Source organism: Diospyros lotus, chromosome 3 (assembly GCF_014633365.1).
Source record: "Diospyros lotus cultivar Yz01 chromosome 3, ASM1463336v1, whole genome shotgun sequence".
NCBI classification, from domain to species: Eukaryota; Viridiplantae; Streptophyta; class Magnoliopsida; order Ericales; family Ebenaceae; genus Diospyros; species Diospyros lotus.
In genome coordinates, this window is record NC_068340.1 from 22,678,362 (window position 1) to 22,703,955 (window position 25,594).

The following is a 25,594-nucleotide window of genomic DNA, read 5'->3' on the forward strand; positions in this document are numbered from 1 at the left end:
CTTAGCATTTTTTTTTCAATTTAGCCCACTAATTCTAAATTCATTTACTTAACATTTTTTTTTTAACTTAGCATACTAACTCTAACCCCATTTACTTAACATTTCATTTTTCAAGTTAGCTCACTAATTAGTTTTCTCAATTATAATTTCTAATTGATGTCAAAAAAATATTTTAAATATAAAATTAATTATTATTATTTTCAAAATGTTAGGATATTACACTCGAACTTCTCCAAGATCTTCTTGATTGAAGTTCGTAAACTCATCCCCTATGGGACTTTTCCCACGAGATATTTCCAAGACAAACGTGCAAACACATACCTTTGAAATCTCTTTCGAGAATTGCATAAATGATAAGACTTATTTACAACCATTAAAACCCTAATCAATCTTGGAATATTATGCATACTTATCACAGACTCCCCCAACTCAACTACAAATAAGGGAGGATTAACTCTCCTAGCTAAGGCACTTGGACTTATTGAAGAGCTCCGCAATTTTTCTACATTCTTTAATAATTTGATGAAGTGTTTGAGTGAAAAATGCTCTACTTTCTTTGAGAATCTATTTCTTGCAAAATCCTGGCAACTTGAAGACAAATTTCTTAGCAAATAAATTTATTGTTGTGTTCTAGTAACAAAAAATATTATAAAATCTTGTCGATAAAGTGAATTATCAAAATATTCTCTATATATTTTGTTTGAAAAAAAAAATTAATAATAAATTTTAAACTCATTACCTTCAAATTTTAAAATTCTCAAATTTACTACCACTCTAAATTTAATGTTTATTTATATTTTACTTAAAACTACAAAAATTGAATTATAACTCTCCATGGTTACCTAATAAATTTTAATTTATTTTTTGTTTACTTTTTAACAATACAACCTCTGATGTATAACACATACGTCCATCCCCCCCCGCCCCCCCCCCCCCCCCAAAAAAAAAAAAAAAAAAAAACAACAACTCTCTCTCTCTCCTCTCTCAGAAAATTCAAATTGTCCATCAACGGTTGGATGAAATTCCATCCACACAATGCAATTCAATCGCGAAAGCGGTAACTGTAACTCTCTCTCTCTATCTCGCTGTCCTTCTTTCTCTCTGCGACAACGAAGGAAAAGAGAACGCTGGAGAACATGGCGACTGTATTTTGTTAGGTATTCGATTGCTTGCCCGCACTTTCTGCACACGCAGCCACAGAGTGCATCGCTACGGACAGCGGCGGAGCGGAGACCACAATGTTGCCGAGATCGGAGGATGATATATCCTTTACGCGTCTTGTCGTTGCTCCTCGGATTGAGGAAGATAAAGCTGCTGAAATGAGGCCTCTTCTGGCTAAATCTTCGAGTTACGCCGGCACCGCCACAGCCTCCAATTGTGCCGGCACAGGTTTCTATCAGAAACGCCGACGCCGGACGGCCAGCGCGACCTCTCTCTGTCTGCTTTCTGACGGCGCTGGCGTCCGACGGGGCCGTGGTCAGGCGTTCCGTGAGGGTGTGGGGCGTGCTGCGTCCGAGACGTATCTGGTTACTCGCCTAGGGTTCAATCTCTTGGGGTACCTTGGGTGAGATCTCGCACTCCCATCTCCGTCGCTTTGTTTTTCTACGTTGATGCTTTGTTCATGATTGCTTATATTGGTGCCGCTAAGCGGGAAGTTGTTGCAATTGTGTAAAGGTTTGCTATTTTGGGTGAGTTTCTCCTTTGTTTTGGTTACATTTGGTGCGGCAACATGATTTGAGTCGTATCACGCAAAAAAAAATTTCAATATCCGATGCCTACACACCATTTTGAAATTAGGTTGTAAGCAGTAGGAAAAGACAAATAGGGGCGGTTGTTCTGTGCTATGCCGTGAGATTTAAATCTGCCATCATCAAGTACAAGTTCAATTTGTGGATAGACACTGTGGCAATAAAAGGATCAGTACCCTTGGTTTTGTTGTATGACTGATGGCATGTAAATTTCTTCCAGTACAGATTTGGTTTTCGAGCTTTTCCTGGGAGTATAGCATAGATTTCTTCAGCACTGTAGCGCCTAGTACTCGAACACTGGCCTAAGGCATTTTCTCTACCCCTTCTTACCCTGAAAAAACAAGGTCACCTTACGTCCTTGAACCGATAACCATCTTTCAGCTAACCTAGCCTCCTCCGTCCCTCGACATCCTCTTGTTTATAGTAGCACCCTTGGTTTTCTTGAATGCTTTAGTATGTGTAACATTTAAAATTTAGAGTGCGATGCAACAAAATGTATACATACTTACCATAAAATCTAAAAACTAAAAAAAAAGAGGAAATACCTACCAGAAAAATCAAAAGTTTGAAGAAAAGGATATTTTGGATGAATCTTTTTTCCTGTTTTGTTTGTATGATTTCCTTGAATTGGAACCGTAGTTGTATTGCAGTATGAATGGACTTTTTTAGGTGCTTCTGATCATTTATTTTTGTTCAGGGTAGGCTACAGATGGATCACAAGATTTATTGCCCTGGGCTTTTATGCTTTTCTACTTTTCCCTGGTTTTGTACAAGGTTTGCCATGTTTCTATGTTTTTCTTCACAGCCAGTATTCTGAATCAACATCTCATGGTTGCATATTTTATTCTTCTGCATATCATATCACATTTTAAGGATTGTTATTCTGGAGGCCTCATTTTTCAGATTTTGTTAGCACTGTGTAGTGCTCACTTTAAGAAAGAATAATTTAGTTTGCTGATTTATGCAGTCGGGTATTACTATTTCTTTTCAAACCAGGTTCGTAGAGGTATAGTTTATGGTGATCAACCAAGAAATAGGTACGTTTGTTAATTGATTTATTTTTTGTCCATCTGAATGCAATAAATTTGTGTGGATTTCAATGAATATCATGTGATGAATGATGAAAATTTTATTGTGCAGGCTTGATCTATATTTACCTAAAAGTAACAATGGCCCAAAGCCAGTTGTTGCATTTGTAACTGGTGGAGCCTGGATTATTGGGTAACTGATTGCATTGCTTTTCCTACTAAGTTGGCTGTTAAAAAGGCTCAAATTTCAAAGATTAGACTATTCTGTCATCTTTGGCAACTTATGTTAAAACTTTGAAAATGATTCCCCCATATTTAGATTAATATAATTATGAAAGATGTTGATTATTTGTAATGAATAATAAAGGTGTTTCAGTCTGACAGAACAGGAATAAACAACATTTATAAAGCAAGTCCGCAACTAGAGCTGGAAGCAAGATAAAATTTTGGAGCTTTTTCATAAATGGTATTTATGTATAACATGTTGTCTGAGTTGACAGTCTTAGGGGGCAGTTTTGCAAGTTTTCTAATGGAAATTACTCTGGTCTTGTCCCTTACAATCATGCTTTTTTTTCCTCAACATATTCTGAAGCCTTCTGTTGATGCAGATACAAAGCATGGGGTTCTCTTTTAGGGAAACAGTTATCAGAGAGGGACATTATGGTTGCCTGCATAGATTATAGGTGATGATTTTACTTAAAAGTCTTAATTGCTATGTTCACATTACATGCCGTCATGCTTAATGTCTGATCTGGATGAGAGCAGCCTACAAATGTAAACTTGAGAATTCTTCTATGAGTTATGTGATCAAAGAATTGCTAATCTTGCAAATGAATGCCCACAAATATTGAGTTATCTAGATATGTGAACATTTCCTTGGAACTGATTGACTACATTTGTTAGAAAATAATTAGGAGAGAAAAACTTAAGAGATTAGACTCTCTTAGCTTAATATTTATAATAAGCATAATGAGCCTTAATTTATGGACTTAACCTATGGCTGATTACAAGGCCTAATAATTACAAATAAAACACATATAAAATATGTATAATTATACTAATAATTCTAATACTCCCCCTCAAGCTGGAGCATAGATATCATATGCACCAAACTTGTTACAAATATATTCTACTCGATGACCCTTTAGAGACTTAGTGAAGACATCTGCAAGTTGATCATTAGAGTTAACAAACTCTGTAACAATAACACCTTCAATCAACTTCTCTCTAATAAAGTGACAGTTGATTTCAATATGCTTGGTCTGTTCATGGAACACTGGATTGGAAGCAATGTGCAAGACAGCCTGATTATCATAAACAAGCTTCATAGAGGACACTTCACAAAACTTGAGTTCCTGTAGAAGTTCCTTAAGCTAGACAAGCTCACAAGTTGCATTAGCCATAGCCCAATACTTTGCCTCTGCACTGGATCTAGCTACTACATTTTGTTTTTTACTTTTCTAAGAAACTGGATTTTCTCTTACAAGAACACAATACCCAGAGGTTGACCTACAATCAGAAGGAGATCTTGCCCAATTTGCATCTGCATAACAACAAATATCTGTGTGTCATTTATCCTCGTAGAGTAGCTCTTTACTCTGTGCTCTTCTGATGTATCTCAGAATTCGGATAACAGTATCCCAGTGAGAATCACATGGAGAATTGAGAAATTGACTAACTACACTCACAACAAAAGCAATGTCAGGACGAATGATTATGAGATAGTTCAACTTGACTACCAATCTTCGATACCTTCCAGGATTTGAAAAGAGCTCCCCCTGTCCCGGCAAGAGTTTGACATTGGAGTGTCAACCGGTTTGCAGTTCACCATACCAATTTCTTCTAAGATGTTAAGTGCATACTTCCTCTGAAAGATTGAGATATCATCTCTTGATTGTGTAACTTCAATACCCAAGAAATATCAAACTCTGCTCAGGTCTTTGGTCTGAAAGTGCTGATGTAGATGTTCCTTTAGCTTTTGTATGCCAACTTGATCACTACATGTGATAACAATATCATCCACATAAACAACAAGGTAGATGCATAAAGAAGAGAAGTGTCGATAGAAAACTGAATGATCAGCTTCACTCCGAATGAGACCAAATGCTTGAATCGCAATGTTGAACCTGCTGAACCACGCTCGTGGAGATTGTTTCAGACCATAAAGAGACTTCTTGACTTTGCATACTATATTAGACTCCCCCTGAGCAACAAAAATAGGTGGTTGCTCTATATAAACCTCTTCCTACAAATTATCATGGAGAAATGCATTTTTAATATCTAGCTAATAAAGTGGCCAATGACGCATGGCAGCCATAGAAAAAAATAGGTAAACAAAGGCCATCTTAGCAATAAGAGAGAAGATATCACTGTAATCCAACCCATGGATCTATGTAAAACCTTTGGCAACCAAGCGGGCCTTAAGACGATTCACCTGTCCATCGGGGTCCACTTTAGGGGTGAACATCCATTGGCAACCAACGTGAGTCTTTCCTAGTGGTAAATGCACCAAATCCCAAGTACCATTTGAATGTAAGGCTGCAATCTCATCTAACATAGCCTGGTGCCAACTAGGATGTGACATGGCTTCAATAGAAGGGCTTTGAGTAACACAAGCCATGGGATTACCAGTAGATTGTTGAGATGCTTGGAATTTCAAGAAAGTCTCATAGTCAGTAGCAGGAAAGGTTACTGTTGGAGGGCCCGATGTTGGACTAGGGTCACTCTATGCAACGTGAGCCGCTTGGGATGTCTGATATGCAGGAGGGGTAGCTAGTCTACCATGCTTCTTCCAACACTTGTCTTCTTCATGCCCTTTCTTTTTGCAAAAGTTGCACTAAGGGTGAGAGTGGCTACCGGACTGGCCCTAATTACCACTTGAAGTTTGAGATATAAGAGCAGAGGCCTCGAGAGGAGTAAAAGCACCAGTAGAGGAAGAACTACCAGCCATATTAAGTAATCTTTTGTATGTATCTTTCATAGTAGGGTTAGTGGACCCAATCAAGGTCTGATGGCGAACAACCTCGAACTCGGACTTGAGACCGGATAAAGTAAGGACCATGAACAGTTTTTCTCGTTGAGAATCATGACCGACTTTGGAAGTAGTGTATGGAAGATGAGCTTTAAACTCCTGCATGAGAGAACGCATCTAGCCCAGATAGGATTTCATAGATTGACCCTGCTGGATGTTCTTGATAGAGTAAACAACAGTATAGAGATGCTAAATGTCATTGGTATAACACTTAGCGGCTTCCTTCCAAACCTCATAACAAGTTTCAAATGGCTGAAAGAGTTGCAAAACAGATTTGTCAATGGAATTCCATAAAATATTACACAACTAAGCATCAACCTGTTCCCATTTAGCCTTGTTGGCTGCGCCAACATCCTTTGCCTTCTTGGTGAGATAGCCTACTTGTCCCTGCCCCTTGAACCACATCTTGACAGAGACTGCCTATGAGAGATAGTTAGCAGACCCTATCAGTTTGTCAAAGATGATAACATGGGTCCCTATGTTGGAAATGGTGAGTTGAGATGCAGACGAGACACCAGGAATAGAGTTGGCATCACTCAAGGACGACATGGTGGGTTTCAAGCGAATAGATTGAAACTCTAGTGTTTAAAAAGCTGTTGGGTAATTGATACACGTAGATCAGGATGGTTTTTGGGAAAACGGACACTGAGGATGGGTTTAGGAGGCTCCGTTGAGGTTCTGGTGGGAAGACGGCAAGATTTTGATGATGCATGCGCTCTCACGCACGTGGCAACGGGCCATAAAAAGTTTGGTGGCTCATGGTGGCGATGAGTCTCCGGTGGTTGGCCGATTTGATGATAGCGAACCCTATGGTGGCGGCAATGCTGGCAACCGGTGGCCGGATAGTGGAGTTTCGGTCTTGACAGTGGTGGTAAAGAGAGAGAAAAAGAGGATTTTTTAGGGTTTGGAAACTGCTAGAAGAGATACATAATGGTGGCTTAGGGTTTTTCTCACCGGTTACTCTAATACTATGTGAGAAAATAATTAGGAGAGAAAAACATAAGAGATTAGACTCTCTTAGCTTACTATTTATAATAATGATAATGGGCCTTAATCTATGAGCTTAACCTATGGCTGATTACAAGGCTTAATAATTACAAATAAAACACACATAAAATATGAACAATTATACTAATAATTCTAATAACATTCAATATAAAAATTGAACTGCAAATCACTCTTTGCAGTTCTTCTTCTTCTAGCTTGTTAAATCTCTATTCTTTAGTAATTGCAAATAATGCAATGGTGTCCCATCTTCAACATATAAGCATGCTGAAATTTTTGCAACCTTTCTGTCCAATTAGAATATATCTACCCTCAAAATTCTATGAACACACAATGAATACTTTCTCTTGTTATGGACAAGAAGCAGCTTATACTTGTTACAGGGATTTCTTAACATATATAAATTTGTTGCATGTCACAAGAAGGACCTGTTACCATGGCTCATCATTTCATTTTTATTTACTTTTTATTGTTGTAATTGCTAGTGTAGAGGTTAGTTATTGCCATGTGCAAGGAGGTTAGGAGAGTATCAAGTTTGTTATAGCTGTAAGGGTGTAGGGCCCACCTTGGCAAGAGAATCTTCTCCTCCCAAACGCCTTGTATATATTCTCCCCATCCTTGGGATGGATTTTGGTTAACGAGAATATCAGAATTCTAAATCGTCTTTCTCTTTTCTCTCTACTCTCCCTCATTCTTCTCTCTTTCTCCCTTATCTCTCTCTGTTTTCTACTCTTTATTCTTGTGTTTAATCCTTCTAATTCTCATCGGATTGGAAGGAAGAGAATTGTCAAACTTAGGCCGTGACAAACTTGGTATTTGAGGCTGAGGTATCCTCACCTGAAGTCTATCACTCGAGGGAAAGCAGCCAAGCTTAGTCCAAAGTACTATGGGCCATTTCCCATGGAAGCTAAGGTAGGGAAGGTGGCATACCGCTTGCAACTACCTACAGGGTCACAAATTCACCATGTGTTTCATGTATCGCTCCTAAAGAGGTCAGTTAGGGCACAACCAGTGAGTTCTGCATTTGCCTACTCTTCCTAAAGAGGCTAGCCAGACAGTGGAACCTGAAGCTATTTTGGAGAGAAGGGTAGTGTACAGGCATGGGGCTCCTCTTATTCAAGTCTTGGTTAAATGGCAGGGCAGCTCGTCTAATGACAGCACTTGGGAGTACCTTCTGGATCTCCTCAAGCAATTCCCAAGAACTGCCAGCCTCCTTAGCATTTCTTGAGGACAAGAAATTGGTTAAGGAGGGCGGAAATGTCACGAAAAGGGACCCGTTACCATAGCTCATCATTTCATTTTTATTTACTTTTTACTGCTGTAATTACTAATGTAGAGGTTAGTTACTGCCATGTGCAAGGAGGTTAGGAGAGTATCAAGTTTGTTATAGCTGTAAGGGTGTAGGGTCCACCCTGGCAGGAGAATCTTCTCTTCCAAACACCTTGTATATATTCTCCCCATCCTTGGGATGGATTTTGGTTAACAAGAATATCAAAATTTTGAATCGTCTCTCTCTTTTCTCTCTGTTCTCCCCATCCTTGTATATATTCTGCTCTCTATTCTTGTGTTTAATCCTTCTAATTCTCATCAGATTGGAAGGAAGAGAATTGTCAGGCTTAGGCCGTGACATTGCAGTTAAGTAGCATATGTTGTTAGGTTATTGGCTTCAGTTAATAGAACTGATCTTAGATTTTCAGTCCCAGATGTGCCATATGTAATGTAAACTTCTAGAAGGTTTCCATGCAGAGGAGTATACTTTTGTTTCAACCTTTACAAAAAATTTCATAAACGTCATACTTATGCATGATTTCATTTTATCTTTTCTGCATTGCACCTCTAGTTGTGTGGAAACCCTGTGAATCTTTTTTTTTTTTTTACATGCAGAAGTACATACTAGTTAATTACCTCATAACACTTGTCTGCAGAAATTTTCCCCAGGGAACTATTAGTGATATGGTAAAGGATGCTTCTCAAGGTATTTCATTTGTGTGCAATCATATTGCTGAATATGGAGGTGATCCTAACAGGTAGCAACTTCCCATTGTCATCATCTTCACCATTTAAAAATAGCTGCATCAAAATTTATTGTTGCTAAGTTTTCCATCTTTTGATTGTGGTAAAATAGGATATATTTAATGGGACAGTCAGCTGGTGCCCATATTGCTGCTTGTGCTCTCTTGGAGCAGGCATTCAGAGCGGCTGGTGAAGGAGAGAGCACTTCCTGGAGTGTCTCTCAAATAAAGGCATATTTTGGTTTGTCTGGAGGGTAAGATTCTCATATTTCTCAAAATTTCTCTTATATCTTTCCTATGTTTTTCTCTTTTGGACAGAACTAGGATGGTAGCATGGGAATAATTTAGGAAGACTGCACGGTTCTAAATGTAGTATCTGTATCCAACACACATGCTTGCTTACATAAAAAATAGTACATAGTTGGCATATCATATGACATGTCCATTCATGCCATCTTGTGGGACATCCCAAAATACTTAGTCAGATACACCTCATGGTATGTCTAATGTTGAATGAGTCTGATTGAAAGTTTGAAGTTGTCAATATTTATGCTTTTTTCATGTTTTGATCTTTTTAATTCCAGCATTTTTTTAGAAGTCTTGTATTTAAGGTTATGTGCAATAAAAGGTGAAGTGGCATCTGTTGAAGATAAAATGTGTGAGGCATGTTTTAGATGGCTTGGATATGTGAGAAAAAGATTAATGGACACACCTATAAGAGGAGTGGATGAAATGGAAGAAGTTTAGAAGCCACACAGTAACATGTTTAGTGGGACTAAAGCTTGGAGTTGTTGCCTATGTTTGATGTTAAATTAGTGTTTTTTTGGGTGATCTAGAATATTATATGTTATTGATAATTGTTAAAAATAAGGGTGAGTGTTGGTAGCAAAAAGTAAGGTTTCATTTATGATTGGGATGTCATGAGTTCAACTTGTGAAAATAGCTTCTTTGCAAGAAACTAGGGGAAAGATACATACAAAAATGAACCTAGCCTACCCCCGCCCCAACCCTTGAAAAAAAAAATGATCTTACTCTAACCCTCATCATGGTTGTGAAATGTGCGCCTCAGGTGCAAGGCATAAGGCGCAAGGGGCATAGCCCCCTGCACCTTAGACCCCCTAAGGCAAGGAGGCCTTACAGAGGTGCGCGCCTATTTGTTGAGGCACACACCTCAGCAAAGGTGAGAGGCACACCTCTCATATCTTTAATATATATATATATATATATATTTTAAAAAAAAATGAAAAAACCCAGCCCTAAATACCCGATGGAGACAGACCCAAAGACCTAAAGGCCTCTCTTCGTTCTTGCAATACCATATAGCAGTTTACATTTCTTCTTTCAACAAGATTGGCCGGCTGGTGACAAAAAAGGACCAGCTACCATTGAAATAGGTATGTTTTTTCTTTTTTTCTCTCATCTCATCCCTCTCTCTCTCTTTTTTCTTCTATTTCGATTCTGCCTCCCTCTCTCTCTCTCTCTCTTTTATTTTTTCTTCTTAAAAATTAAAGGTTTTCACTATTATTAAGAGGAAATGTTGCTGAATTTTTTTTACCTTTTGTTTTTTTTTTCTCAATATTTTACCATTTACAATTGTGGGTATTAGTTAATCTAAGTTCTTATTTTTTTCAGAATTATACATTTTAATTATCAGGTTTCTTTTTATAATCAAAATTTTAATTTTTTAGACTAAAAAATACATATTGTTCTGATTAAATTTAATTTTGTAGCATTTAATTGATTTTGCAATAGTTTGTTAATGAATACCAAAATGCTGCCAATAGGAAATTACTAACCAAAAACACATGAGAATATTATATGTTAGTTAGTAGGTGGGGAAATGCTGAATTTTACATTGTAGTAATTTTTTTTTTTAAATTTCAGCCTTTTATGGAGTCTTCTAGTGGTAGCACTGCTGGTAATTGAAAAAACTTGGCATGGAAATCTTGCCAAGCCAAATAGCATAAATGATCTAATTTGTAATCTTTGCAAAAAAATTACAAAGGGAGGAATTTATAGAGCTAAGAGCATATTGTTGGAGGATTCCATAATACTAAACCTTGTGCAAAATGTCCACCACATATCAAAGTAGAAATCAAGGAATTTATGGAGAAAAAAGATGCAATGAGTGTGGAGAAAAGTTTTATTCCAAATTTTGAAGATGTGGATGCTTTTGGCGATGATGTAGATGAAGATGATATTGTTGGACTTAAAATTAAGAGTTCAAAAGAGGCAATAGTAAGTCTTTCAATGTGAAAAATCCAAAAGTAAAAAGGCCAATGGATGTATTTTGTACTCCTAGTGCGAAGAAAGTATAGCAAGATAGGAAGAAGATGAGACAAACTACAATGATTGAAGTTTGTAAAAAGGAATTGCGTTAGAAAGCTTGTAGAGATAAAGCTTGGATGTATGATGTAGCAATTCCATTCAATGCTGTCAATTATCCTAGTTTTGCTCTGATGGTTGAATCTATTGGTCAATTCAGCATTGGGATGAAACCACTAAGTTACCATAAGATTAGGGTTCCTTTGTTACATAAGGAAGTTGGTGATGTGAAACAAATGATAAAGTCTTATGGTTGCTCTATTATGGTTGATGGATGGAGTGTTATTAAAGGCGCGCCTAGGCTCACCTTGGGTGCCTGAAAGCCTTCCAGGCGGGCACAGACCAAAAGGCGTGCCTCAGCCCAAGGCGCCTTAGGAAAAGGCGCATGCCTTGGGCTTTTTAGCTGTTTTTCAAGCTTTTTATTTCACTGTTTGTTACTTTATTTTAATTTTTTACTGTTTAGGGTTTAAATTTATTGCTTCAACTACAAATTTGACAATAAGTAAAAATGCTAATACTTCAAATGCTCCAATTGAATTTGAACTAGATGAAGATGGATAGGGAGAATTGAACAAATTCAAGGCATGCAATAACAAAATGCAACATTAAGTCACCAAAACAAAGAAAGATGCAAATTCAAGTATAGTATATTACCTACCAAAAAAATGTATGAAACTATTATCACACTTCTAAACCACCAAAATCATCCAACAAGAGTAGATGATGTGGAATAAGATATTAGAGATGATGCTTCTAATGATGAAAATATAGAAATGTTTGGTCTTTAGAGTGGTTTTTTTTATAACATGCTTGTTAAAATATTTTTAGAAGTTAGGACCTATTTTATACCTTTTTCTTCAACTATATTTTTATTTTATTTTATTTTTTATTAACTTGCGCCTAGTTTCACCAGGCTCGCGCCTCGCCTTGCGTCTCAGGCTCCAAGACCCTTGTGTGCCTTAGTGCGCCTTGCGCCTTTAATAACACTATGGACTAATAAGAATCCAAGACCTTTGATAAATTTTTTGGTAAATTCTCCAAAGGATTCATTTTTCTTGGAATCTATTAATGCTTTTGATTATTCAAAGATTGAGGAGAAAATGTTTGAATTACTTGATAGCCTGGTGGAGCGTACTAGAGAGAAAAACATTTAACATTGTCCATGTTGTCACCAATAATGCTTCTAATAATGTCCTTGCAGGTAGGACAATTCAATTTTGAATTTACTTACAAAATCTTCAATTCATTTTCATAATCTTTAGTTAATGTTTAAATTCTGAATTTTTAGGGGAATTGTTGCAAGCAAAGCGAAAAAATTTATATTGGACTCCTTGTATGGTGCATTGCATTGATTTAATGTTAGAAGATATAGGAAAAATGCCTATTGTTGGTAGGACATTAAAGAGGGCAATGCAATTGAATGGTTATATATATGTTAGACCAGGAGTGGTGAATATGTTGAGGAAGTTTACAAGCGAAAAGGAGTTTGTTCGAGCCAATGTCATGAGATTTGCAAGTGCTTATCTCACATTTTTGAGAATAAATAAGCAAAAGGCAAATTTGAGAAAAATGTTTCACCTTAGAGGATTGGACAATGAGAAAATGGGCTAAGGAAGCTACGGGTAAAAGAGTGACTACCACCATATTAATGACAACATTTTGGACTAGCATTGTTTTACATTCTTAAGGTATTTGGTCCTTTAGTCTAAGTCCTTAGGTTGGTTGATGGTGGAAAGAGACCTGCAATGGGATACATTTATGAGGCAATGGATAGAGAGCTAAGGAAACTATTGCTAAATCCTTTGAGGAAAGAGAAGAAAAATATGATGAAGTGTTTAAAATCATTGATAAAAGGTGGGAATGTCAACTCCATCAACCTTTGCATGTAGCTGGACACTATTTAAATCCAGAGTTCGTTTACTCAAATTCAAATACTTTTGAAGATGAAGAGATTATGACGGGATTGTACAAAGCTTTGCAAAGGTTGGTTCCAAGCCATGAGGAGCAAGACAAAATTAGTGAGCAATTCACTTTGTATCCAAATTCTGGAGGAGTTTTTGGCATATGGTTGGCTATTCGACATTGAAAGACAAAATCCCTAGTTAATTGAGTTTGTTGTGATTTATTTCAATTTTCAAATTAAATTAGTGCATAGTTAATTTTTAAGATTAGTTTATAAGATGTAGCATCAACCTAATTATTCCATCTAAACAACTAAATGGTGGAAATCTTATGGATCTTCCATGCCAAACTTGTAAAAATTTGCAGTTAAAGTGCTTAGCCTTACTTGTTGTGCATCTAGATGTGAGCGTAATTGGAGCATTTTTTAGCATGTAACAACTAACATAGACTCTTTACTTGAAAAACTAAATAATAGATACTCATTAAAAATGTTATGTATCAATTCACATATTCATAACACAAAAAGAAATAGGCTAGCTCAACAGTTGAATGATTTGGTGTTTGTAAAATACAATCGAGCGTTGAAGCGTCGATATGATGCAAGTGATCACATTTACCCCATCTCTCTGGAGGACATAGATGATAGTAATGAAGGGTTAATGGGTAGGATGGATGGATCATCAAATAAGGAAGAAGATTTTGTGTTTGAAGATGATTCTTTAACATTGAGTATTGTTGCTAGAGTTGCTGGAGTTGAGGAGAGTGTCCATCACACTAGATTAGCCAAAGGAATAAGTTGTCACGACCCGAAGGGTACTATTGTAATTGGGTTGTTAGTGAATAAGTCTATTGTACTAAGGGAGAAGCCTATTAAAGGCCATGTGCAAGAGGATGGGAATCAAGATTGAGAATATCTATTCTCTCTCTAACTTCTTTTCCCTCTCTCTTTCTCTCTCTCTCCCTCTCGAATTTTCCCTCCTTTCAAATTCTCCCTCCAAATTCTCTTCTCTATTTATCCTTATAATTCTAGAATTGGCCTAGCCTCAGATCCAAGGCTTGACATTCTAGTATCAGAGTTAGCAATCCTTTATAAGGAAATTAGATTGGTGCATATCAAAGGTGTCAATCAAATCACAGTGAAATTGCGATTAGTTGTCAGGAACACAGATATTCCCTAATCAGGAGGCATAATGAGTTACAATGCAGTTGCCGGCCATGGCGGAAGGAATGAGGTTGAAGCAATTGGAATCTAGAATGGAGGCATTGGAGTTCAGGATGACTCAGATGCATGAGGCAATCACTCAAAGTAGGGAGGATGTGGCTGCGATAAAAGAGAACATGTGGGAGGACTTAATAGTTACATGGGAGAGTATGCGATAGGAATTGGAGAGACGATGGAGTAATATGGCTAGAGGATTAACAACATGTTCAATATGCTATCATCCCTTCCTCAATTTTGATTACCACCAGAATTTCCTCCTCGGGCAATCTCTGAATCGGGCTTGGTCGGTTAAGGCATTCTTCTGAGGCCACAAGGAGTCATGGAGACGGAGGAGATGCCAGATAAGGAGCAAGGAGTTCAAGTAAGGGAATTAGCCCCTCCCTCTTCCAACCATACACCAATGCTTAGGTTGGAGATACCTCTGTTTGACGGATCAAAGCCGAGGTGGTGGATCCGCTGGTGTGAGCAATTTTTTCAATATTATAATGTAGCTGAAAATTAGAGGATTAATTTGGCAACAACCTATCTGAATGATACGGTTGATTCCTGGTACCAAGGGTGGGCTAGATCTAGAGGGGTTGAGACCAGGTGGATTGATTTTGTGGAGGAACTATGTAAACGTTTTGGGGAGAAGAATATGGAAAACATAATTGAGGAATTTAACAAGCTGAAGCAGAAGGGAACAATGATTGACTATTAGGAGAAGTTTGAGGAGTTAGGGGCCTTAATGTGGAGCTCTCAATCGTCCCTCACAGAGCAATATTTCGTGTCAAGCTTTATCAACGGCCTCAAAGATGAACTGAGGTCCATGGTCAAGATGATGATGCCTGCTACAGTGAGACAGGCAGCAGAGAAGGCGAGATTGCAGGAATTGACCTTGGAAGTCATCTTTAAGAGAAACAAGGCATTACCAAGAATCAGGCTGCTCTTAACCAACTCGAAGGAAGAAGCCATTGGACTACTATGGCAAGGATGGCCCTAGGCTTGCCTAAGGTGAGCCCCAATGCTATCACAGTCAAAAACACCATTATGGAACAGAGGAGACAATTGGGGCTATGTTACAGGTGTGGGGATCGATATAGCTCAAGCAATAGCGCAAAAGATAGTTGATGAACATGGAGGGAATAGATGAAGAGAAAGAAGAAGAAGTAGAAGAAGAAAAGGAATAAAACAGGGAAAAGGGTGCAAAGAACACCTTAGAGGAAGAACTGAGGAATGAGGGAGGAGAGATCTCCATCCATGCACTCAAAGGGGGCCTAATAGGAAAAATTATTAAGGTAAGGGGATAGGTGGGCAAGAAAAAACTCTTGGTATTGGTAGATAGTGGCAGCGCCCATAGCTTTTTAAATGAAGCTATTGCCACTGAGTTGAAGTGCAAATTAACGGCCACTACCCCCCTATTAGTAATGGTGGCTAATGGAAACAAAATGTATAACCATTATAAGTGTGCTAACTTCAAGTGATTGATGCAAGGATAGGAGTTTACAACTGACCTGAAGATTTTGGAGTTAGGAGGTTGTGATATTGTTCTTGGAGTAGATTGGATGAGGACAGTTAGTCCCCTCCCCTTCGAATTCAATAAATTAAAAGTTGTACTCACAGTGGACATTGAAGGAAGAAAGTTGACTTTGGTGGGCAACCTGGAGGCCAGGGAGTGTAAGATCATTGGTAAGAAGTTACAGAAATTGATGTCTAAGAAAGGATGGCAAATATCCCAGATGTTCTAAATTCAGGCCATGGAAATAGAGATGGCCGAGCACACGAAGGAGAGATACAATCAGGAGAGCCCTACTTCTGATTAGTCCCTTGCTAAGATACCACACTCCAATGCTTTACAATTACTACTTTTGGAATTTAAGGATCTATTTGCTGAACCTTCATCCCTACCCCCTAACAGAGCCTATGTACATTCCATTCATCTCAAACTCAATTCTAAACCAGTGAACATCAGATCCTACCACTACCCCCTATACAAAAATAAAAATTGAAAAACATGTCAAAAATATGCTCAAAGCCTCAATCATGCAGCCTAGCCAAAGCCCATTTGTTTCACTAAGTCTCCTTGTTAAGAAAAAGGATGGCTCACGGTGCTTGTGTGTTGACTACCGCTAACTTAATTCCTTCACTGTCAAAAATAAATTCCCCATCCCTATGATCAAAGACCTATTAGATGAGCTAACTGGAGCCACCATTTTTTCCAAACTAGACCTCCGAGGAAGGTATCACTAGACCAAAATGAACCTGCCGATATCCCAAAGATAGCCTTTCAGTCTCACTAGGGCTTATATGAATTCAAGGTCATGCCCTTTGGGTTGACCAATACCCCAGTTACCTTCTAGGCCTTGATGAACACCCTGTTTGCTCCCCACCTGAGGAAGTTCATACTTGTCTTTTTTGATGTTATCCTCGTTTATAGTTCAGACTTTGACCAACACCTATCTTATCTAAAAACCACCTTTGAGATCCTTAAAGCCAATCAATTGTATGTTAAGTTATCTAAGTGTACCTTTGCAAAAGGGGAGGTAGAGTATTTAGGGCATGTAATCTTTGGGAAAGAAATCAGTATAGACCCAAAGAAGATATCAGCCATGTTGGACTAGCGTAGGCCCACGACCATCAAGGAGTTAAGGGGATTTTTGGGGTTGGCACAAGATATTACCAGAGGTTCTTACAACATTATGGTATACTAAGTAAACCCTTGATAGAATTGCTCAAGAAAAACAGTTTCAAATGGAACCCCCAAGCAAAGGTAGCCTTCTTAACACTGAAAAGGGCCATAACACAACCCCCAATCCTAGCTTTACCCAACTTCTCTAAACCTTTTGTGGTGGAAACAGATGCCTGTGATAGTGGAGTGGGAGCAATGTTGGTACAAGAAGGGAGACCGTTAACTTGCAATAGTCAGGCCCTTCCTACTGAACACTTGGGGATGAGTGTGTATGATAAGGAGCTGCATGCAATGATAATAGCAATAGATAAATAGAGACATTATCTGGAGGGCAACCAATTCATTATTAAGACCGACCATGGAAGCCTAAGGTTATTGCTTCAATAAAGGCTGCACACACAATTACAAAGGAAAGGGACCTTGATTACATCATTCGGTACCAAAAGGGGAAAGAAAATGTGGTGGCTAATACTCTTTCAAGGATGGAAGAAAAGGGGACCTACTAGGTTATTACTACAATAGTGCCGGATTGGGTGAAGGACTTAACTGACAACTATGAAAAGTCGAACTGGCTAAGGGACTTACAAACCCAGCTAGCCATTCAGTCATCAGGGAATCAGGGGTACACCCTCTCCAATGGATTAATCAGGTTCAAGGGAAAATTAGTTATGGGGGATGACAAGGAGTTGAAGGCAAGATTCTTGCATACACTCCATGATTCACCCCTAGGGGGCCATTCAAGAGTAAGGGCAGCTATTCTTCTGGTCGGGCCTTAAGAAGGATGTGGTCGACTTTGTCCTAACATGCACCACCTGCCAACGCTGCAAGCATAAGCAGGTGGCACACCCGGGCCTATTACAACCACTCATTATACCTGAACAAGCTTGGAAGGGAATTTCTATGGATTTCATCGAAGGGCTTCTAAAATTAGAAGGCAAGGATGTGATCTTAGTGGTGGTTGATAGATTAACCAAGTTTATCCATTTCCTCAGCTTAACTCATCCATACACATCACAGGAGGTAGCTTGGTTATTCTTAGATTCGGTGGCCAATATACATGGCATCACAAAGTCCATTGTATTGGACCGATATAAGGTTTTCACTAGCAACTTCTGGCAAGAATTGTTCAAGAGCCTAGGGGTTGAATTGCACGCGTTTACCACATACTACCTTGGAACGGATAGGAAGACAAAGAGGGTCAACCAATACCTAGAGGCTTACTTGAGGTGCATGTGCTTTACTAAGCCAAAGAACTAGAATAGATGGCTATCCTTAGCTCAATGGTGTTATAACACAAGCTACCATAGTGCTATCAAGAGAGCCCCATTTGAAGCACTATTTGGGTGCAAAACCCCAATGCTACTCGCTGAGATAAAACCCCTGAATCCATGACAACAACTAAAGAGTACTTGCAAAACTGACAGGAGACCCTCACCCTATTAAAAAGGGTGTTGATCATAGCTAAAAGTTGAATGAAGCATATTGCAGACAAGAAAATGAGTGATAGAGCTTTCAATGTGGGAGACTTGCTGTTTTTTAAGGTGAAAAGATTTCTACAACATTCGTTTTCTATGAGCCCTCCATCAAAACTAAGCCCAAAATACTTTGGACCACTTCCTACAAAGGCCAAAGTGGGCAAGGTGGCCTACAAGTTACAGTTGCTAGTAGCAGTGACAACCCACCCTGTGTTCCATGTGTCCTAGTTAAAGAAGTCAGTGGAGCCTAATGCAGCCACCAATCCAAACCTACCCTCAATAGATGAGATATTGAAGTAGAAGTGGAACCCCTGTCCATTGTGGACAAGAGAGTGGTCCACTAGGGCATACTGCCCCTCACCCAAGTTCTAGTATAGTGGACTCACTTGCACTCGGATAACACTACATGGGAATACCTACCACAACAGTTGAAGCAATTCCCACGAGCCACCCAACTACTAACCTTTCTTGGGGACAAGAAAGACTTCAAGGGGAGGGGATTGTCACGACCCTAGGGGTACTATTGTAATTGGGTTGTTAGTGAATAAGCCTATTGTACTAAGTAGTTATAGCTTTAGCTGTTTGTACCCATTCAATTATGACATTACAACCGAGGGGAGAAGCCTATAAAAGGCCATGTGCAAGAGGATGGGAATCAGGAATTAGAATATAGATTCTTTCCCTCTCGTTCTCTCTTTCTCTCCCTCTTGAGTTCTCCGTTCTCCTTTCAAATTCTCCCTCCAAATTCTCTTCTCTATCTGTCCTTATAATTCCAGAATTGGCCTAGCCTCATATTCGAGGCTTGACACAAGTGTTATGGCAAAGGGAAAGGAAAAGGTAAAAGTATCTTCTTCTCAGTCAAAGATTAGTGCTCCTCTAACACTTAGAGATGAGGAGGAAGATATTGATTTTAGAGAAGAAAAGGAAGACTTTGGAAGCGACTAATATAATTTGGATGATGATGATGATCGAGAAGATCATCTTATGATTGATGATGATTGATGTTGGATGTTATTTTTGTTGTGTTTATTTTCTTGAATTTTTTTGTTTGATTATGAATTGTTTATGTTTGAATTTGATGATGAATACCTATTAATTTATTATATTTTATTTTTATCCTTTTTATTTGCCTATATTTTATTAAATTATATTTTTTTCTCGATGAGCCTCGACTTGTGCCTCAAGCTCCAAGACCCCTTTGTGCCCTAGTGTGCCTTATGCCTTTAATAACTATGACTCTCGTAAAATAAGGAGTCTCATGCATTAGAGATGCGCTTTTAGACAAACGATTAAAAATATATATTTTATTTTTAATTATGTCTCATGCACCTTATTTTTATTAGAAGCCACTTCGGCCTTATTATATAAATTATAAATTGATGTTTTTATAAGCTTTTCGAGGAGGTTAAGTCCATTTTTATCTTCTGAGTTGCCAGGATTTGCTCATTTAATTACAATTCTTGAATGTTGTATTTGAAGCTTGAGCGCATTGACTAGGCTGATCTGTGTTTGCCCTAATCCAACAATGGGGCCTTTTGCTGCACCTATTGTCAAATAGGTTGATAATTTCAATATGCAATGCTTGGTACCAGAGGTTGGTTGCTATTAATAGATAACACCAACTATATGAATAAAAGAGCATATTGAAATCTGAAAGTTGCTTGATCTGAGAAGTAACTATGATACAGTTTAAGTAACAAAGTTACATGTTTCATGGTATCTCCAATCTTTTTGTTCCACTGTGATGATATTTTGCCCTCACTGCTCCCCTGTTTGGATTTGGTTCAGCAATTCACTTTCAGATAAAGTTGATATGTTTTCCTAATTTTCCCTTTTTTGCACATAAAAATGTTGAAAGTTTCACTTTTATGTTGTTTAAAATGGTCTACAGGTACAATCTGTTTAACCTGGTAGATCACTTCCATAGTCGAGGTCTATACCGCTCCATATTTTTGAGGTTCATATTTTCTTCATTTCCCTAGTATTGTTGTGGTTAATGATCTGTTTCGTGCCCAACATACTATGTGATACCATGAGTTGTATTGCATGTACAGCATAATGGAGGGGGAACAATCTTTGCAACGATTTTCCCCTGAAGTGATGGTACAGGACCCTAAAATTAAAAATGCAGTTGGTCTCCTACCTCCAGTTATCCTTTTTCATGGCACTGGAGATTATTCCATTCCATCAGATGCTAGGTGTGCTTCTCCTCTCAAATGAACTGTATTGAGTTCATAGGAATTTTTTATCATACATGAATTGAATAAGGTTGAATTTCATTTGGAGAAGCTTCTGGTTTTCCATAATGTTCTTTTGATTCATACTTAATAAGAAATACATGCAGTCACCCTTCTTATCAGTCATAGAATAATGTCACACAAAATATGGTTGAAATGAATGATTGTCCTGGAAATTTATGGTAAGAAATATAGCTAAATGGGGAGAATTAGAGCTGTCAGGATGGTATGTTTATTCCAAGATGCTGAACCAGGAGGAATTGCCTGAAAATGTGTACCAGTATTTCTGAGGATATATACATAGCACACAGACATTAGTTGACCCAAACCATCCTATGACAATGCTTTGGTTTACAGGGTTACTTGTAGGGATCCAATTGCCCATGTCCCGTTTCCTGATCATGGGATGATTATTCTTGCTCAAAGTCAGACATAAATTACATTATAAATAGCAAGGATTGTCCTGCTTGAGTTAGCAACACTATGGTACCTGCTTATATAACTACTAGGAATGGATACTTTCACTGCTCTTACCTATAACAAGTATGCGCTTATTTTATGATCTTAAGTTACTGGTAACATCTTGATTAAATGTTACTTTGGTAACATCTATAAGAGTTGGATCCTGTATTTAGGATCATTATGTCACTTTGAAATTTCACTTCAAAAGTGATAACTATCAATGAGTTCTTTGATAAGAAGATTTCAAGTATAGCAAATGAACTCTTTGTCAATTTTGATGCATAACAATGGGCTACAAAAACAATGACCCAGCTTTCATTTGCTATGTACTTCATTCTTGATCTGACAGGTGGTCTATACACAATCTCCAAATTTAATATATTGTCCTTCAGTGATTGATTGACCCTCTTTTCCTTTCTATTTTCTTTTTAACTTTTTCTAATGCCAGTTGTAGAGGCAATTTCAATAGAATAAAAAGTTATCTGTTTTACTGAAATCATGTCATCAATAGATTATTTTTACCTAATAGCATGATATGTTACATAAAATTATAGTTTTCTGTTGAAGCTCTTCTTAGTTCTTGTCAACATTTCTTTATCATCTTTTTCTCTTAAGTTCTTTTGGAGATCTCAGAATCATTTTGATGTAATAGGAAATATAATGAACCCACATCCAAGAAGAAGTGCCTTGGTGTATATTAGTTTTAAACACAGAAATGGAATACATCATGTATCAGATGGGTGACTAAAAAAAAATGTATTAGATGGGTTCAACGTTTTAGTACTCCTCTATGTAAACATTTTATCCACCCATCATTCGAAATGATTTCTTGGTTGCCAAATATGATATTTTCTGATTATTGTTTTTGTGTGTATTGCACATTGCGGTTGTATTTATCATTGCTGTACCTTATTTCAGGCTCGTACAATATGCTTTGTTCTTGTTTTCAGCTCTCAATTCAATTTTGTAAAACTTGATGTAAGCTTGTATGTCTTGTATATCACAAAAGGTAGTCCACTGATTGTAATTCCAAGTCAGGCTAATAGTACAAGGGGCATAGGAATTGGCTTAGTGATTTGCTATTTCAGACAATTTTGCATCAAATGATATTTGTGTATTTCATGATCTTAAATTCAGTGAAGGGCTGGTTGCAGAGATAGATCAAAATTTAGTGGCTTTGAGATGATATCATTTAGTTGATGGGTTCCAAAGTGGGAGGGGAAGGTGAAGCAGATGGTGGCAGAACTCAGTGAAAATTATTCAGCACAAGGAAAGGGTGAAACTAGAGATTTCTTTAACTGACTGCTATTCTGGGTATGGGACATTTTGTCTGCTACAAATTGTTTGCTTGTGGCAGTACTTATTGATTAATGGTACAAGTATATGGTTTGGCAACAATGAAGCATGTGCCTTCAAACAGGTTGAACATTAGATTCAAAAAGTTATGCAAACATATTCGTATACTTGGCTTAGGCCCAGCTAGTCCCAGAGCAGGCCTATCGACATAGAATGGAAAAGGAATAGCAGTGTTGACATCATCAAAATAAATAGGATTGCATCTTCCACAGGTTTCATCAAAATAAATAGCAGCATGATGTTCACTACCAGATGTCCCTGTATTTTATTAAAGCTTGGTGTCTAATAACTATGTAAACTTACTGGTGCAGCAAGAATTTTTCTGCTGCTCTTCAAAGAGTTGGAGTGAAATCTTATTCAATTTTCTATGAAGGTCGAACCCATACAGATTTATTTCTCCAGGTAACCAACTGATCTTGGAAGTAGAGCATATATAGACAGTTATAATCCTTTCTTTTCAGTTCTTTAAGGCTATGCCTATAATAAGAACTTCTTGATGAAGAGGAAATGAAAAGAAAATGGCGTTACCTATCTGTATATATCACAGTTTAATCTCACATTAATAATTTATTGAGGAGGTTTTGGGTATATTACTTGATCGTTCAAATATCAACTTTTAGGTGGCACTTTTGTGTGAGAACTAAGTATCAACTTTTAGGTGGCACTTTTTTGTGAGAACTAAGTAGTATCAGACATCTCAAGATCACTACTGACTAGGTGCAGGGCAAGAGAGTGTTTTGAGAGTTGGGACTGGTTTGGGTCAAATCTTAGGTATATAACTTGATATCAAACAATTTGTATACGTAAAAATTTGTTTTCATCTTAATCATATTTCTGTTGTCAATTCTTTTAGCCCGTTTGGTGTTGTAGGATCCAATGAGAGGTGGTAAAGATCAATTGTTTGAAGATTTAGTTTCTATCATTCATAGTGGAGATTCTGAAGCTCTCGCAAAAGATGCAGTGGCGCCTCCCAGAAGACGACTTGTGCCTGAGTTCATGTTGAGATTGGCCCGAAAAGTTAGCCCATTTTAGTGATTTTCAAGTCAACTTATGTTAACGAAGAGTTTGTGTCTAAATTCACGTCAGAGCCTTCTGATTTAACATTCAATTTGTAGAGTTGTATTTTAACCATCTAGGGGGGTAGCATTGCAATGAAAACCCACCCACCAATAAAAAAAAAAAAAATCTGTAATTTTGTTATTACATTGTGTTCGCAAAGTATGAAATTTGAAATTAAAAATAAAATTTATAATGTTGAATATAAGTTTTTAAAACATCAATGATCATAGGCACGACATCAAGTGTCGGAAATTAAAAGAGCAATTATCTAATCGTATTGTTGACCCTAGTTGATTATGTATTGGACATTGCAAACTTCTTTTATGGTTCGACTGCGATACAATAGATTTGATTGTTGAAGAGTTTTGTTGTAACTTTTGACAATCGATTATAGTATAGGTCGACTCGCAAAGTCAGTTTTTTATTTTAAATTATTAATTTTTCTTGGTCATTTTTTGGTGAAATATTTTTATAAACGCATCAGTTTTGTTAATTATCAAAATACTTAAATTATATATCTTAAATTATTATTTAGGTAGGTAAATTGACTCAACATAAATGTCATTTACCACCACATGTTTCAAACTTAAAAAGAATCATGTTTCTAAGAGTAGCTATTAATTCAGTTTGATAAAAAATTTATAGTCTACCAAGGACTGAAATATGGCAGTCTACCAAGTCTTAGTTGACTAAACTATACATCTTAGTTCAATCAATTGAATAGTCGCTCAATGGACTTAATGTGTTTCTAATTGAGCTCAAAGTGAAACAAGTTTATTTTTCCTTTAAATTTGTTGGTCCGACTCAAGATGGAATTAAACTAAGACTAAATTTCCAAAAAATGTCATATTAAAGTCTGGACATGATTGGTCCTAAATCATTGTTCACTTGGACCTATTCTAAAAGGTTTGAGGTATTTTGAATTTGTTTTTGATACAAACAAAATTTTTAAAAAAAATAAAATTATTTTAATACTCAACTTTGGATATATAATAGTTTTGACTCGAATGTCTTTAAAAATAAGATAATTTGTTTCATGATAATTTGTTTCAGTCTCCTTACGAAACTTTTAAAAACCCGTATTTTTTAAAAGATAAAGATAATGTGGATAGAATGTAGACATTTATTTTTTTTCTTATTTTTTATATAAAATTTTAAAAAAATATGATTATGTGTTATACCCATACAAAAATTTTCACAAAAAAACATCCAAACCAAAAGCCAGTATTCTACATTTAACTTCTAACTCCACAAAGATATTATTAATATTTAATATCATATACTATTATAAATTATAATTATAATCATAATTATATAATATTAATTAATAATTGTATGAATCTGTTTTTTATCCTACACAAATATCGAATTAGATTGAATATCAATTAATCTCAATTTCAAGACTGAAATTTGAATACTACTAACTAATATCAAATCAATGGGTTTTTGTGGTAATGCCCCCTATTTTTGGAATATCAGAAATTAAATGAGTTTAGTAGATTTTTGGTATTTTTAATGTTAAAATTTACAAATATTATTTAAAAAGAGAAGGAGAAAATTAATTATGATTTATTTAACATTTTGAGAACGACAGAACTTCATAGTTAAATTTTACAAAATTTATTTGGAAAATAAAATTATAAAATTAATTAATAATTTACTTAAAATTCATTACATAATAGCATGATTTTCTTTGTAAAGGAACGTACCAAAGGCAACATTATGTGATGTTATATAACATTAGTTCTAATATTCATAATAATACTTCTAATACCTAAGAAATTAGGATTATTTGAAAATAAGTGTTTTATTAGAAAAACGAAATTTCGAGGATGATTGGTATCTAAAAAGTCCGAAAAATTAATCGAATCGACTGCAAGGAGTGCCCTGGAACCGAGATGCCAAAGAAAAATGATATGGCCGTGATGAGTATTTCGAGGCATGATTTATGTCATCGAAAGAAATGAGATTGAGAACAGTTTTCGGTACCGCTAAAATGCAATTGCCAATTAGGCTGCACTATCGAATTTTTATAGACGACTTTCAGAAAGTCAACTGAAGTTT

General features: G+C 36.9%; 1 protein-coding gene across 6 annotated transcripts; it reads left to right on the forward strand.

The window, feature by feature from the left end:
* Positions 1-1,046: 1,046 nt before the first annotated feature.
* On the forward strand, positions 1,047-23,735 carry LOC127797454 (probable isoprenylcysteine alpha-carbonyl methylesterase ICMEL1). Of its 6 annotated transcripts, none has more exons than XR_008022223.1 (12): positions 1,047-1,564; positions 2,446-2,522; positions 2,716-2,785; positions 2,889-2,969; positions 3,385-3,459; positions 8,738-8,839; positions 8,938-9,078; positions 20,308-20,373; positions 20,471-20,614; positions 22,253-22,429; positions 22,783-22,873; positions 23,342-23,382. XR_008022223.1 is itself a non-coding variant. In XM_052330371.1 (11 exons), exons 1-11 carry the CDS (start codon positions 1,239-1,241, stop codon positions 23,501-23,503), a joined length of 1,335 nt encoding a protein of 444 aa, XP_052186331.1. In that variant the 5' UTR covers positions 1,048-1,238; the 3' UTR covers positions 23,504-23,735. The 6 variants fall into 6 exon arrangements, 3 of the variants coding, with proteins under 3 accessions (XP_052186333.1, XP_052186331.1, XP_052186332.1); XR_008022222.1 differs by having other exon boundaries at positions 22,253-22,683; positions 23,342-23,376; XR_008022221.1 differs by having other exon boundaries at positions 22,253-22,873; positions 23,342-23,399.
* Positions 23,736-25,594: the final 1,859 nt, after the last annotated feature.